At 46.0% G+C, this 15,000-nt stretch overlaps 1 protein-coding gene across 2 annotated transcripts in view; it reads left to right on the top strand.

Annotated features, from left to right (window-relative positions):
- Positions 1–15,000, top strand: part of pard3ba (par-3 family cell polarity regulator beta a) — a 168,772-nt gene that overhangs the window by 78,994 nt on the left and 74,778 nt on the right. The window contains exons 12-13 of one of the 2 annotated variants that reach the window (XM_076303066.1): positions 3,264–3,428; positions 6,990–7,028. In XM_076303066.1, coding sequence (XP_076159181.1) covers positions 3,264–3,428; positions 6,990–7,028 — 204 coding nt within the window. The remainder of the gene's footprint in view (positions 1–3,263; positions 3,429–6,989; positions 7,029–15,000) is intronic. The other variant, XM_076303067.1, reaches the window with a different exon arrangement.

The following is a 15,000-nucleotide window of genomic DNA, read 5'->3' as shown; positions in this document are numbered from 1 at the left end:
ATGTCCGCTGAGCTGCTGGTGATCTGTCGTGCTGCCTCAACCAGCGTGTGAATGGAGGCTGTGCAGGAATTCACACTAGTGATTGAGGTTCTGTCGCTGTCGGAGGTTCAACCAAGCTGATGATGTGCAGGCTAGCTTTCCAAGGTCTGCCTGGAGAAATCGCTCGGCACAGCTGATCTGTGCTTCCGGAGCTCAACAGATGGCTTAATGTCCAACCGACTGGTCAAGAACACCATGCTGCTGTTTGAACTTATTATTGATGTTGTCTGTGTGAAGCGCTATGAAGTAGCCATTGTGCTGGACAAGGTGCTATATCAATAAATTGACCTTTCCTTCAATAGTATGTCTGTTTAACCCATTCGCGCTGGATGCTGCACGACGCAACATTCTATCTCCCGCTGGTTGCTGCATAGCGCAACATTGAATCTCCCGCTGGATGCTGCGTAGAGCAGCATGGTTTTTATTTCATTTTTCTAGGTGCTACAGAGGCGTTGACCATTTTTAGTATTTTTTCAGAAAACCCTCAGGAAATAAGGTTAATTAGTCTAGAATGTCATAGGATTCTATAGGCGTTTTTAGCAGGCATTTTAGGAGTAAATGGGTTAAAGTGCATGGTGTTCTTAAGAACCCAATGAGTTTTTTTTCTGAAAGGTGCCCTTTTGAGTTGGGAGTTGTGCTGAATATGGGGATCTTTTCTTTAGCCGAGCTTGTCAGAAACTGAGGAGCATCTGTGTTGGATAGCTGTCGTTCAGAGTGCAGAGTTTACCCGAATTGAGGCAGCTAAATGCGAGGCTTCCTGAGTTCATCACCCAGGTGAAACTCTGCAGCCAAAGTCTGAAAGCACTCTCTCCATTGGAGACGCACACTTTTGCCACCAGTGCCATCATCCACATGGCCCTTTGTAATTCCTATCTGTTGGCGTCTAATGCCCTCGGAGAGTGGTTTCAGGCGGTGCCCGCTTGCCCCATTTTCTTTTCCGGAACCATCCGCGGTCCACTCCGCTTTCATGCGCTCCTCTCCCTCCATTACAGCCCAGCGTGAAAGCCGGGCAGGTGGAGTGGCCGAGTGATGATAAGGGGGCCGCGGAGTGGGGCCAGAGACGGAGCTGCGCCACAGGCCCCACATCACAAGGCACTCCAGCTCAAGTAGGCCTGGCGAGCGAGCTCCATCAGGAGGCCCCTATCAGGCAGCAAGCGAGCGAGTGAGTGAGCGAGCGAGCGAGGGATGGGAATGAAAGCAGGCAAAGGAGAGGAGAGGAGAGGCCTCTTCAAAGCCTGCAGCTGTAATCTGGGTCTGTGTGCCCTCATCATTCTCTCCCCGCACACACACGCAGAGGCAGACTGGGCCCCCGCGGGCAGCTTTCAGAGATGGGGAACGGGCCACACTTGTGGAGGAACCTCTCTGGATGGGCCTCATCAACAGACAGTCGGGAGACAGGGGAGAGGCACAAACAGAAGTGAAGACGTCTGTGTGTGTGTGTGTGTGTGTGTGTGTGTGTGTGTGTGTGTGTGTGTGTGTGTGTGTGTGTGTGTGTGTGTGTGTGTGTGTGTGTGTGTGTGTGTGTGTGTCACTGCCTTGATTTTTGCCATATAACCGTTATCACTGCATCTCATTTTCTCTGTCTCGTAATTATGCACACTTGCACGTATGCATATTGCCACACTCACACACACCCTGAAAAACCCTGAGTCTGTTTTGGTTTACCCTGACACACACACACACACACACTTTCTCTCTCTCTCACACACACACACATACGCTCCTCCAGTCACATTAATGCTAATTAAATCTTTGAAGAGCTGAGCTGATGAGTTGGAGATGTCCAGGGAGCGCTGCGGAGATGGACCCGCTCCCCAGTGAAAGCCTCAACTTTAACTAAGAGGAGAAGAAGCTGATTTTGAAAAGTGTGTGTGTGTATCTGTGTCATAGTGAAGGAATAAGGGCATCTCTACTTCCTCATGTCTGCAAAGTTCTTCAAAAGCTTTAGAACAGACTTGTAACAGAGAATTTGTTGTGTGTGTGTATGTGGTATAAATGTGTCCCCATATGTGAGGCAGAGTGCAGTGAAGTATATCCATTGTGTGTGTGTGTGTGTGTCTGTGTGTCTGTGTGTGCATGTGTTGCTCACACTCCATGTCTTCAAAAGTCTTCCCTGATGAGGGCAGCCGCAGGGTGAAGGCCAGTCAATGAGCCAGGTCAAAGGTCAGTATTGACCACAGTGTGTGTCCAGACACGGGGGAGTCTTTAGTGGCTCCGGTCACTAATCCCTGACCAACTCCCATCTCCCATGCCTCAACTCTCCTGCAGACAGGCAGACAGGCAGACAGGTAGACAGACAGACAGACAGACAAGCACAGTCAGACAGACAGATAGACAAGCAAACAGGTAGGCTGGCAGGCAGACAGGCAGGAGGATGGACCCTGTTCCATGGCCACAGGTGTGTGTCCCTAATGCAATTTAATTCCCCTTACATCCATCCTCGCCACAGATACCAGATCTGTATTGGACCCAGACCTTTCAGTGGCCTGGCTACTATATCTCATCTCAGCCCCTGTCCATCACAGAGAATTACTAGCCTCCCCCGAGCTTCGCTAAATTAACTCCATATGGGAGGTTTCCCCAAACGCTGTGTAAATGTAAACGCTCCTCTACCTAAACTACAGCAGACCTTGAACCGTACAGGACCTCTGACTGTATGCTTAGATGAACAGTGCAGAACTTCGGTTTGTTTGACAGGAGCCCATAGAAAACATCAGGATCAATTTTCCAAAAGCAGAGTGTGTTAGTAATTTGCTCAACCATACCCTCAGAAGAGTGCAGTTGCATGGGATGTTACTGCAGTTATTCATTCTGGACCAACATTAGTGAATCAAGGACAAAGAGGTCTTGCATAATAAAATAAGCATTCACTTATATGAATATCTGAATGAGCACAGATGTCATTACGCAATTACCATCCTTATTAGGATTTTGTTTGTGATTAACAGATGGAAGGCGTGTAAGGGTGTTATTTTGTAGTCAGCATGTATGCCAGCCCGTATGTGTTTGTATTTTTAGATTAAGCTAAGTACAGTCTTTGATAAATCAATCCCCTCTCTCTGTCTCTTCTCTCTCTGTCCTCTTCTCTCTTTCTCTCTCTCTCTCTCTCTCTCTCTGTCCTCTTCTCTTTTTCTCTCTCTCTCTCTTTCTCTCTCTCTCTCTCTTATTTCCCTCTGTCGCTCCCTCCTTCCTCTTTCCGTCTCTCCCTCCCTCCCTCCTTCCAGGATGGCCGGCTGCGCGTGAATGACCAGCTCAAGGCCATCAACGGCGAGTCGCTGGTGGGCCGTTCCAACCACGACGCCATGGAAACGCTGCGGCGCTCCATGTCCATGGAGGGCAACCTGCGCGGCACCATCCAGCTGCTGGTCATGCGCTCCTCCCCTGCCCAGGTAGGCCCCCCCCCCACCACCACCAACTGCCCCCCTCCTCCTCCTCAACCGCTGCTGAGGCCGGTTCTCCTACCCCACACAGCCATGCCCCTGCACCACCACGGGGACGTCCCCCTGCTCCGGAGACGGGCCACGGAGCCTGGACCCGGGCCCTGGGGTAGCAGCGGTCACTCAGGGCACCGCCAGTACAGACACGACCACTTCCGGCTGTCAGGAGGTCCCTGAATTCAGCTGCCGAAAGTTGAAAGAATCCTATACAGTTAAAGCACCACTGTGTGCTGTGTCACTGAGGAGCAACACCGTAGAGCCATATGATCACGCTGATCAGTTCTACTTCCTGGGTAGTGTTTGTTTTGAAAAGGTGGACTCAGAATGCAGGGACTTATTTTACTTTCCAGTCTTGATCCTTCAGTTTTGCCTCCGAGTTTGAGGCAGCTAAAGAGGTCTTTTTTTAAGAGCCATTCCACAGTTATGCCACACGTAGCAAATGTGTTGGCACAGAGCGGCGTTGTGAAGCAGGGCTGCATAGCCAAGTATTTGGCGCAGGAGGGCCAATGTCCTCACTCAGAATAAAAGAATGCCAGAAAGCCAGCTCATTTGAGTCATTAGTGAAGTCATTTGCCCCTGGTTTCCACACCGCGCAGATTAGTGAATCCAGATGGCGGAGACGCAAAGTGCTGGGTTGGACTCGTACCTGGACCCTCGTCTACGTCTGAGGTCATGAATGATTTGACAAGTATGCCTGCAAGCGTTCATACGCAGTAACTTCGCTTTTGTTCTGCTTGCCATTTTGAATGGTGTCACTTGGAGCATAGCCAGCAACACTGACATGCCCTGAATGTTCTAGGATCAGCATTTGGTATTTGTTGCAATTACTACTGATATGCAATATTTATTAGCCGTTGGTTTCCGAGAGACACTACTGTAATCTCGAAAATAACTGCTTCCGAGCCTTTTCTAACCAGACACACATTGTTGCTAAATGCTAACTGCTTCCGAGCCTTTTCTAACCAGACACACATTGTTGCTAAATGCTAACTGCTTCTCATTTAGTTTTGCTTTTATTCTGCACTGCTGTCCCAGTTTTGTTTCCTGCTCTAATCAAAGCCTTAATTGTGTCTCAAAATGTCTCTGAGTGACATACTAATAATGTTCTTCTGCTCTGAAATCTGCTCATGTTTTCTACTGACTTTTTTGACTGCTTTATTTGTACCTTATTTCAATTGTGCGTCTTCCTCCTGTCCGTTTTCTCTCTCTAACTGCACTTGTATGACTGATACTTTTGTGAAATAAAGAGAATGAAATCTGCATGCTTGACTTTTCCTTACCTGATTTTTTGCCTGTCTCCTCTTTATTCTTCCCTCAATCTTGCCTTTCTATTCACTGGGTGTGCTTAGGGGGGGGGGGGGGATGGGTTTGCATTGTCTACTCTGTCTGAATTATCTGGACACATCTGCATAATCGTGCAGCTATTTGACAAATAACGTCTTGCCCAAAGGTGACTCATTACCACAAAAAAGTGATTCATGGACTAACGTTGCAAAGAAATGTCCAAACATGCCTTTGAAACGGTTGTAGTGCAAGTCCAGAGGTCAGTCACAATGTCATATTTTCACTGCCCCCCCCCCACCACCACCAACCTGTCCTCTCAAAAAGAACACTTTATGTGGCATAAATGATTGCCTCTTAAAACAGCTCTCCCTTCTCCTCATCTTCATTTTTCGGGTCTTTGCGGACTATTAGCATAATGGCACTCCAGTGTATCCAACCATTATCTGATTTCTCAATTCCGCTACAAATCTGATTCATCTCTAATCCGGGCGAAGTGGAATTGCTTACTTAGCGGAAGAGCCACTCTGCGGATGCGCTGTGGTCGGTGGAGGAAAGAGAGAGGGGTTGATCAGTCATGGCGCTGCATATAATGTGAAACTGTTGCCAAATTAAATGAATTGAAACTTTCTGGAAGAGAGAGGGAGAGAGAAAAAAGAGAGGGAGAGAGAAAAAAGAGAGGGAGAGAGAGAAAAGAGTTGGGGAAAATAGAAAACACCCATACGGGTTGATCTCTGGGGAAATGGAGAGGGGTTGGGGGCTGAGTATGTGCAGTTTGTAGTAAACTTTCACAGGAGTTTTATTGATAATACTTGGAAGGCTGGCATATACTCACCAAATATATACTGGCCAAATACCAGCAACAGCAGACAGTTTTTAGCAAGGCATGTTGAGAATATGGAAATGATCACTAGATGTTGCTTCAATATCTGGGCATTATTGACCTATTTGATAAACTACCTATTATTTAAAATACTCTTGACCATGTGGATGGAGGAAGTGTAGAGGTGAAAGCTGAAGTCATGCATTTGGTATTCTGATAGGGAGGGACTGAGGAACACAACACTGAACAAGCTCATCATACAGTACACTGCACAAAATGATATCTTACCAAGTGTTATAATCTTACTGTATATTAAGATAAAAAATCTAGTTAGTATTGTTTTTAGTAAAAAGATACTTTGAGCTCTCTTGTAAGATTATTATTCTGAAGTCATGCATTTGGTATTCTGATAGGGAGGGACTGAGGGCTCCTCCAACACTGAAGAAGCTCATCATGGCCAACTATATTTGGGCTACAGGTTTATAGGCACTGCATTCTCTACACAGGAAGGGATAGTGTGCTCGAAAATGCATATATTTGCAGTCTATCTGCTATCAATTTATCATAACATCTTACAGGCTACAAGCTACATCTGCTGAGGAGGTGTGGAATGATATGACAGACGCATTACAAAATATTTCAGGAATAGTTCCATGACAGCCATATCACTGCTTTTTCTTTTACTGGGCATTCAGAAAAGTGCCTGGGACATTTCTGTTTGTGTAGCAAGGCTCCAATGAAACCTATGGAATAATGATTTGCTTCATGCTGCTTAGGTATTTGGTATAAGAATGAAGCATGCATAAATTCAAGGAGCCCCTTTGTAGATATAACATTGAATTGAGTTTGTGGATCATTCAAGGCATCATTTGTACATTTTTTGCTGAAACCTTTGACATGTGTATTTCGTTGGTTGCTGGTGTACAGTTCATTGTACTTTTCTAATGCTCGCTTAATTGGCCAAAGTGGGAACATGGAGGAGCCACAGGTATACAGCTACTGTATGCAAAGCATGTTTTGTTATTATATGGAGGTATGTGGGTAGAAAAGGAGTATACAAATGTTTACTCTGCTTGCATGATAATTGTGTGCATACCCTGCTTTGAGCTGAAGGGTCTGAAGCCAGCATGGCTTAATGTAGCAGTGGACACCGTGGCCTTGTTAGCAAAGGGTACTGATTTTCGGCTGGTCAATTTGGGCATCTTTAGCTGGAAACACAGTCTGAGCTTTGGGGTCTGGCACAGTCTCTAGGAGGAACACACTTGTGTTTGGGTACATTGTGTTTGCGAATGTGGATGCATGCATTGCCAATGGTGGCCTACCCTTGCATGGCAAGCCTTTACTCCCAGTCCCTCTCCAGCACCCCCCCCTCAAACAGGCCTGTTTCTGAGGCTGTTTTGTGCTTTCAGAGGAAGCATCATGTCCACTGGGGCCCACCAACATTTGAGGTAAGTGTCTACTTAGTGACGCTCTTTGTTACAATGGGCTAAAGCTATATTTTTTGCAGCATCTGTTTTGCCATTCATTCTAGAATGTTATGCAATATGCACAACTAGAATGGCACACTGCCCTCTCCCCACATACACAGCACACTATCCCATCTCCCTTGTCATCCCCCCAACACACACACCAAGACCCCTGGCAGTTGGGTTAGCCCCTTGAGCCGTGGATCTGCCCAAGGTTTCTTCCTTGTTAAGGGAGTTTTTCCTTGCCCCTGTTGCTCTTGGGTGCTCCTTGTTGGTGCCCCCCCCCCCCCAATCCCAATCCTCCCCCACCTTTCTTATGCAGCCCTTGCCACTTAATCTATATTAAATGCACAAATAGGCTGACACCAGACATCATTTCACTGCATTTCTTACATCCAGTAACTATATGCATGTGACAATAAACTTCCTTGTATCCGTGTATCCTTGTTAAATGAAATCGGATGGCAAAATTGGTTTTCCCAGAATGCTTCAAGTTCAGTTCAGTTCAGCTGTGGTTCTGAATAGCTAAACATTGCGTTGTAACAATAACAGTCAAAAGCAGCTGCAATGATGATTTACATGAAGCCTCCTCGTTAAATTTGAGTGGCCACAGCAGGCTGATGTCCAAGGAACTGCTTAGGATGTGCTTCGTGAAGTTTATATCAGCAGTTCAGTTTTACACAACTTCATTCTGTTGGAGGAAAAATTACTATTTTCTTTGACACTGAAACCCTTGAGATGGGATCATGTTTCTTTCTTTCTTTTTTTTTCTTCTGGCAATCATATTTCTCATTACTCTCCTGGTGATGGGTCAATGTGTCCAGCCAGAGGAACACTGGAAAAAAAAAAAAAAAACAACCAAACATGTCACTGACACTGTTTGTCCTCTTTTAGATTAGCAGAGCCCAAAAGTCAAACAGTGCAATTTTCGTAAGTCGCGCCCTTATCGCTTGTCAACACATTTTTGCACTTCCCCACAGCAACACTTGAAATTGGTCAGGGCCCAGCTTAAACGTTCCAGAAAGCTTTGGCATTTCAAATAAGTCAGCAGCTGTTCTGTTGTTTAAAGTAATGTGTTTCAAAGTGTTGACTTGACATGGAGATGTTTCACATTTAGGGCCACTGTTATGAAACTGATCGTTGTTTAAGTAATGTGTTTCAAAGTGTTGACTTGACATGGAGATGTTTCACATTTAGGGCCACTGTTATGAAACTGATCGTTGTTTAAGTAATGTGTTTTGTAGTGTTTGACTTGACATGGAGATGTTTCACATTTAGGGCCACTGTTATGAAACTGATCTGGGCTTTATTGTGAAGGCAACAACAATGTTTTGCTCTGATCATTCAGTGCAGTGACACCATTAGTTAGCAACTTTACAGAGCGTTAGCTGCATTGAATGCGTTAGGCTTGGGTTTGAGATTGCTGGTAGATTGTAGGATGGGTTGTGACCCTTCTGCATCCCAACACACACATTGTGTGTACACGCACACACACACACACTGTGTGTACACGCACACACACACACACACACACACACACACACACACATACACATACACTCACACACACACACACACACACACACACACACATACACACATACACACACACACACACATACACACACACACACACACACACACACACACTTACACCCCTCAGTTCGCTACCACTGTACCCTTCTGGCTCAGTCAAGATGAATGGTGATTGGGCAGGACAGTAATGGAGTCGATCAATGATGGGTGGCTTGTCATCTAAGAGGCATTCCTAATTAATCACGTTCAGGCGGCCTAATCAATACACCGTTAATCACCCAGACAGAATGGAGCGATAAGGGAAAAAAGGCTTGCGAAAGGTGAGGTGTTTAAAAAAAACTACACATCTCACTCCACCCATGGCAACATGATGGATAGAGAATTCCCATTTTCATCAAGCCTAGCTTCATTTGCTGTTAATGAGTTATTGTTTTCCTTAATGGCATTTTAGGCAGTGAGATGTTGCAGAGTTGGTACATTCCTGTGTTGTACGATTTCCATAGCGACGCTTGTATTTGTGTTGTGCTCGTAGCAGCATTGAGAGCCCAGATCGCGAGTCCCCCCCCCTCTCTGTAGCTGGCTGATTTGTGCTGTGATGAAGCCACGCTCAGGGCACCGGGGGTTTTTGATTAGGAAGTCCCAGACACGTCGCACAAAGCCACCTTGTGTGATCCTCCTACAGCCAGCCGCACCGCAGCCAGTGATGGAATGAAAGGAGGAACAAATAAAAAGGAAGAAACACAGAGGCGGTGGCGGTGATTGCGGCAGGCGATGACTAAGTGATAGCGCTCGCTACTATCCCGCTCGGCTTTTTATTGTGCCACTCGTCTTTGGTGGAGTGACGGGAGCGACGCTTTCTTTCCTGATCAGTTTCCCACCCCCTCAATACCCACCCCACCCCCCTCCACACCTCCGTCTATTCCCCTCCCCACCTCCTCCTTTTTACTCACCCTCTCTGTCTGTCTGTCTCTCTCTCTCTCTCCCTCCATCTCATGCTATCTTTCATTCTTTCTTTCATTCTTTCTTTTTCTTTTATCCCCCTCTTCTTTTTTCTTCCTCTCCTTTTCTGTCCTCCTTCAGGGAGATGCTGTCATGCTATCAGTAGAGCCCATCCCCGTCTAATCCTGCCTCCTCCACAGCAGGGCTTTTACTCAGACGCTTAATCTGATTACACCATAGAGGCCTCTAATGAAAGAGAGCCTGGGGCTCGCCTGGAGGTGTCTGCCCTCCGATGCCCTCACCAACCCCCCCCATCCCTCCTTGTAGTCCACCTCTGAGGCCCATTGGTGAGCTGGAGGGAGTGTGGCGTTGTACTGTTTGGGGGGGGATGGTATCTATGTCTTTGGTGTTGGACTACACTATCAGCCCACGATGGTGTAACTGCTAAACTTGTGCATGATCAAGTATAAGTAAGTATATATGCTCTTTTAATCCCATGAGGGAAATTTGGTCTCTGCATCTATCCCAATCCGTAAATTAGTGAAACACAAACAGCACACAGTGAACACACAGTGAGGTGAAGCGCACACTAACCCAGAGCAGTGAGCTGCCTGCTACAGCGGCGCTAGGGGAGCAGTGAGGGGTTAGGTGCCTTGCTCAAGGGCACTTCAGCCGTGGATGTGGGCATGGGAGAGCAGTGCTCAACCACTTCCCCCGCCCACATTTTTCCTACTGGTCGGGGATCGAACCGGCAACAAGCCCGAAGCCCTAACCAGTAGGTAACGGCTGCCCCAAGTCTTCTCCCTTGACCTGGTTCTGAGTGAAATTGTCAGATAAGGTCTGTGATGTCTGTGGTTGTTTGCAGTATCCGGTAACTAGTAATGTTGTGGAATGTTCCCGTGTGAGCTTTTGTGCAGCTCTCTCTGTGTGTGTGTGCGCAAGTGTGTGAGAAGATGATAGATAGATAGATAGATAGATAGATAGATAGATACATAGATAGATACATACTTACTTGCTTACTTGCTTACATTATTGATCCCCAAAGGGAAATTCAAGGTCTCAGTAGCATACAGACATCTCACACAACATGCACTTACAGCAGAAAGAGTAAATATAAGTATATACATATAACAAAACTCAGAAGACTGTAGAATATAAGAAAAACAAAAAAAAACTAAATTCTAAATATACTATAGACCTTTTCAACAATAAAAACAAAAACAATGCTTGAACGTTCTATTTGGTTCCCAATCTACTTCCTCTGCATTAAGATAACATAATTATGGAATGTTAAAACGGAAGCCTTGTGGGGCCAACTATGATGCTGATAATGGAACTCTCTTGAAAGGGTCTATATAAATTAAATAAAAAAAATCCACAGTGTACTTAAGGATGACCAAGCATGAGGCGCTTGCAGTGGCAGGGCAGTGGCTGGGCTGGGACTGGGCCTGTAATTCTGTGTGCATGGTAAGGTGCTCAAGAGAGTGAGTGTCATGGTGAAGGTGCAAAAAGTAGTCCAACAGTAGTCCAGCAGTGCAACAGTGCAAGAATAAGGTCTAGAGACCAGCATAAATAAATATGGACAAATAAGAGAGTAATGTATAATGTAGACAAGGTAATATACAAACTATAACAGGGCAAGAATAGGTTGAGGTAATAGGGTTATACCCATTCAGCATTGAAGCAGAAGCCATTGTTCATGTGTGTTAACATAGCATGAAAAACAGTGTTGCAGTAAAACATTAGGCTGTGGACAGTAGTAAAACAGTAGTGGACAGTCAGTACTTCAAACATGGAGAGGGTGGAGAGGCAGACAGACTATGCAGAGAAGCTGTCTGTGTGTGGCTATGTGTGAATGTGTGTGTGTGAAAGTGTGTGAGTCTGAGAGAAGCTGTGTGTGTGTGTGTGTGTGGATATGGCAGGCTACCTCCCCTAGTTCCCTCTCCCTCATGAGCGTCTTGTCGCATGGCTGATCAGAGCGCCGACACAGACAGGCCAGAGCATCGCTGCTGATCTGGGAGACTTCCTGTCGGAGAAATCTGTATCCATATCCTCTGGGACTCTCTCTCTCTCTCTCACTCTCTGTCTCTTGCCATCTAGGTCTCTCTATCTCTCTCTTTGTGTGTGAACAGATAGTCTCTGTGAGTATTTCAGTTCGTGTTATTATTTCAAAGCTGTATTTCACAACTTTTTAGCAACACTTTATTTTGGGCATCATGTCTTGTCAATCTATTAATATCGTTATCTATGAAGCACACACACACACACACACTTAAGCCCCAATTCCCTCTGCATTACGGACTGCTCATCTTTGATAAGACCCTATTCACTGCTCTCCTGTTCTCCCTCTCTAACCCATTTGTTACTGGGCTGTTCTTTGTGAACAACATCAATCATCAGTGTCAGTTTTTAGAGGTTCAGTTCATCAAACTCCGTTGTTGGATCAAGGTTTGGATCCTGCCTCCCTGTCCTGTCTGGCAGAGTTCTAAATAGTGTATTTCATCTTTTTCACAGATTAATAAATAAATATTGCTTGTGATTAATAGGTGTGTTTGTAGATAAACAGAACAGTAAAACTGTTTTCCAAAAAACTGTAAATTGAAAAACTGGAGGAGGCAGAGAGTAAATTAGTGTCAATAAATTATGCAGACTTCACTGGTTGTATACAAAGAATGTAATTTAATTTTGTACTAATGGCTCCTAATAAACATGTTTATCTTGGGAACTGTCAAGCTCAGAATCACTGACAGAAGCACTTTTCTACATTTATGGGCGGATTATGTGGCAAAAAGTTTGTGTGTGACTTCAACTTTTATGCATAGTAAATCCAGGTACTTAAACTAAAGTGTTAGCGTAGGAAATGTAGAACCCATCAGAGATTTGTGACATTGTTGTGTTTACGATGCACAGCTAGAAATCACAATTTTTCACACAGAGGAAACGAATTGTATTGCTTCAATTGTGTCCATCCTTACAGAGGAGAGAGAGAGAGAGAAAGAGAGAGAGAGAGAAAGGAAAGGACAGACTTCAAGAGAGAAACCGAGCAATGTTGACAGCCGTAATGTGACTAGCGTGACACTAACAGCTATTACGAGCTGTCGTCCTGCCTCATAACTCTGCACCTGAGACTTGGCACTGGGCGCGAACAAAAGGCTGTTGTGCGGCGATGCCTGGGCCCCGGCGCCCCGCTGGGTTATTGTGTGCGCACGTTCAGCCGCACTTTGAAGTGGTGATATCCTAATGCCTCTCATCTTCGTCCTCCTACCAGCGGCAACGTGAAAAACGAGCGCTCGCTTTTGTTCCGGCCCGAACGCGACTGCCGCCGCTCTTGTGTAATGCCGTCATAATATCCGTTCAATGAGAGGTGGTCCTGCTGTGAACGCTGGGCCCGGCGTGACGACCATATGACATGCACGCGCATAGCCGACACAACAATAGATGTGCGCACACACATTCACACACACACACACACACACACACACACACACACACACACACACTCACTCACTCAACAACTCAAACTTACTCACTCATAAAGTTACTTTGTCACATTTTTGATGCGCACACACACACACACACACACACACACACACCTACAGTACAGTACACCTGTTTTCCACAGGAAAGAACTAGTTGTTGCATTTGATTCGAGTGAAAAGGCTGGAGTCACCAAGTGGTCACGTCTTCATTATCTTCCTCATCTTCGTCGTTGTCTCCTCGCTTGACGAGCCGCTCGCTTTCTCTCCTCTCCTCGCCTCGCTCCTGCCTACTCTACCCCCTCGACGTGCCGCCGCTGTCGCCCCAGGATATCCCATGCGGTTTCCTGACAACGGTTGGCGTGGCTGTGTGTGTGCCGTCGTCTCATTAGGCCCCAGCGTGCGGCTCTGTCTGACAGGCCTGTGATGTCCTCATTTGGCTGCCTGGAGGAGCCGCTCTGCACTGGTCGCCCCAGCGCCAGGACGAGGCCGCGTCTCCGCACAGCAGGGGGGGGCATTAACGCACAGGACGGATGACACGCGTGCACGCATGCAGAGAGAGAAAAAGAGAGAGAGAGAGAGAGAGAGAGAGTGTGAGAGAGAGAAAGAGAAAGAAAGAAAGAGAGAGAGCACAGATATACATTACAAAGAAAGAGGGTACATATACATTGCATGTACGGGGCAGATGACACGCGTTCACGCATGCAAATAGAAAGAATGAGTATGAGAGAGAGAGAGTGCGTGTAAAAGACAGAGAGAAAGAGATAGAAAGAAAGACAGAGAGAGAGAGCTTACATATATATTACAAAGAAAGAGGGTACATATACATTGCATGCACACACCACCCGTATATTATGCACACATACATTATGCTCTCACTCACAATGCAATTGCACACCGCACATACAATGCACACACAGATGCTGGATCAGGTGTGTGTGGTTCCAGCAGAGCAGAGTTTGTAAGAGCTGAGTTCCGTTAGTGGGGTTAGTCTCTTCAGTTGATTGACTGTGATTTGGGTGTTCTATTCAGATGTACTGTATGCTCTGAGACAGGCGTTATGAAAAGACACACAGTGGGATCAAAGCTACATGACAAGTCCTCTACCGTTGCTTTTGGGAGGGCTTGCGACCAGGCTCAGACCCCTGGGATCTAGACTACGTCACCAGAACAAGTCAGTCTTAACCTGTTGAGGAGTACGGTCACAAATATGTGATTAGAATGTTCGCGAACCGAGAGTTCCACATTATGATGTCACAATTACCCTCAGAGATTTTCCCCATAGACTGTATAAGGAACACTGAAACTATAGATTGTTTGCGTAGAATTCTAGAAGGAACCAGGCAAATAATTCACTCCTCAACAGGTTAATGTATTCGGACTAGTGAGGGGCCCACAACACCATGCACTATGTGTCTGGTGGCCTTCGTTGAGTGTAGAGTACATTGTAGAGCAGCGGTAATATCACTGCCTGACAATCAGCTGGCCCAGGTTCAATTCCCCATCCTGCTGTTGCGAGTCTGTGTTGCTTTGGCTAAAAGCATCTGCTGAAATACGAGTCAAGTTTAATTTTAACAATGGTGACCGAGCTGCACTGCCAACACAAGACCCTGTAATGTTAGCAGGGATACTTTTGGTGCATTGTAAAGCACTTCCTCACACAAAAGACTTTGCACAAGGCTTTGTGTGCATATGGACTTGAAGGGGTCACATGGAGTTGGAGTTGTGCTTTGATCCTGGTCTTCCCACAGAGCCTTTTATATATTGAATCAGCCATGTACTGTATGATGCTGCAGGGCCTGCGGTTTATTACATTTGTAGCTTTATACTTTTGTCCAGACATTTCATAGGATTTGTTCAATTTAACTGGGTTATCTTTGCAGTGCTGAGTTATTAATTATATGTCTGGTTCTAAATGTGCTCTGTTTATTTTCATCATGTGAACACAAGTAGTTTGCCAGCCGCCTCAGTGATTTATCCGTGTCAGAAGCCCTCTGGAAATG

The sequence above is a fragment of the Alosa pseudoharengus genome, unplaced genomic scaffold (assembly GCF_046254945.1).
Source record: "Alosa pseudoharengus isolate Yale_2024_CS ecotype anadromous, Long Island Sound unplaced genomic scaffold, YU_APseudo_1.1 YU_APseudo_1.1_scf_24, whole genome shotgun sequence".
Classification (NCBI taxonomy): Eukaryota; Metazoa; Chordata; class Actinopteri; order Clupeiformes; family Clupeidae; genus Alosa; species Alosa pseudoharengus.
Note: the sequence above shows the minus strand (reverse complement) of the source record. Positions and strands in the feature narration are given on the sequence as shown.